The following is a 1,504-nucleotide window of genomic DNA, read 5'->3' as shown; positions in this document are numbered from 1 at the left end:
ACGGATATTTATGGGTCGGGAATGTTTATGATATTATGCAAAGTTCGTAATGTTCGGGGTTGCTGCGAGTAGTCTTTTCAAAATAGGTTAAGGATGAAACATGGTTAAAAAGGTATTATAAAATAGCCATGGTTTGTAACCAAATAATTCATTTGCGACAATGAAATTGTGTCTGAAGAAAATCTCCTGAGATGCAACTACAATTTACAACAAATCAAATGTGTTGCAAAAGTCTCAAATGAGTTTTGCAGCATGTTATTACGACGCAGTGTGTCGCGATAGGGTCATCCTATCGTTACCAAATTAAATGGCGAAATATTGTTTTCAAAGATCCATGAGTGCGATTAAATTTGCAATGTTTTATACAATCATGTTGCAAATTTTGTGACATAGTCTTCAGCGCAGCCATAAAATATTTCTGCAATCTAGCGATGCAGCACATTTAGTGTGTACGCGGTTATCAGCTGGAAGTGCGATTAATGACACATTTTATGTGTCATAAAAATGTCTACATAAAGTGTTTTGATGTGAAGTGAGAACTTATAAAATGGGTTCGTGCTAGACTTTTTCTTTTTAAATTAAACACCAACTTTTTATTTAATAAATTACAAAAATGACATTCTAAATATATATAGATAACTTCAGAAATGAGTATTTGAATGAAGAAGAGAAATGACTTATATGTACTGATAATAATTGCAGACGAAAAATATATATAATTGAGGAGTGAATATTAATTATTCCTTTATTAATTAGTGAGAAATGAGTTTATGATTTATTTGAAAATTATATATAAATACCACTTTTTGATTAAAACTATATGACCGCCCCGCACCCGTACATGGTTGGACCGGTGCGATGGACAAATATCCTCAGAGCCAGGAGGGTGGGGAGCTCGATGAGCTTTGCAGAGTCCTCAAAACCTAACACACATGGAGGAGGAGAAAGAAATAAGCTGTCATATAAAAATCACGAGGTTGATGAGTAGACTAACACTCACATGGCTCACCTCATTTTGTACACTCGACTTTAGCGCGTCTTTGGATTAGTAAGTAGAGTCGATACTAAATCTAGTTTTGTCTTGCATTTCGAGGGCTTGAATAGGATTTAAAAGATGAGAGAGAGACCAGAAATAAAATTCTGAGATCTTAAAGCGAAGAGTGGAGCTCTCGACATCATTTGAACAGGACAGAGGCAAACTAGGTGGCTTCTGGTGAGATGACAGGCTTACGTGCATAAGAACTTTTCATAGAATCTTGCCAGAGTCGCCCATGCCGTAAAGGAAGACGATTCGCACCGCCAAATGAGGGACCTTCTGACGGGAAGGACTTACTTGCCCATAAAGGCTGCAGAGTGAGATCATCAGAAGAAGCTAAAGCTGAGACGCATACGCCCATGAGGGCAATTGCGAGTACTGACATAGAGACCCCTACTGGTCCAATGCTTGTGGCGCCCATACTTTTGCGCTGTATAACATATACAAAAGACCTTACTAACGGGACTT

The 1,504-nt window shown here is 37.7% G+C and overlaps 1 protein-coding gene across 1 annotated transcript in view; it reads right to left on the bottom strand.

The window, feature by feature from the left end:
* Positions 1–1,199: 1,199 nt before the first annotated feature.
* Positions 1,200–1,504, bottom strand: part of LOC120265115 (LRR receptor-like serine/threonine-protein kinase ERECTA) — a 3,976-nt gene continuing 3,671 nt past the window's right edge. Inside the window, exon 3 of the mRNA XM_039273022.1 lies at positions 1,200–1,466. Within this exon, the coding sequence (XP_039128956.1) occupies positions 1,200–1,466 (267 nt within the window). The remainder of the gene's footprint in view (positions 1,467–1,504) is intronic.

The sequence above is a fragment of the Dioscorea cayenensis genome, chromosome 7 (assembly GCF_009730915.1).
Source record: "Dioscorea cayenensis subsp. rotundata cultivar TDr96_F1 chromosome 7, TDr96_F1_v2_PseudoChromosome.rev07_lg8_w22 25.fasta, whole genome shotgun sequence".
Lineage (NCBI taxonomy): Eukaryota > Viridiplantae > Streptophyta > Magnoliopsida > Dioscoreales > Dioscoreaceae > Dioscorea > Dioscorea cayenensis.
The sequence above is the reverse complement of the archived record's forward strand: the minus strand, read 5'-3'. Positions and strand labels throughout refer to the sequence as shown.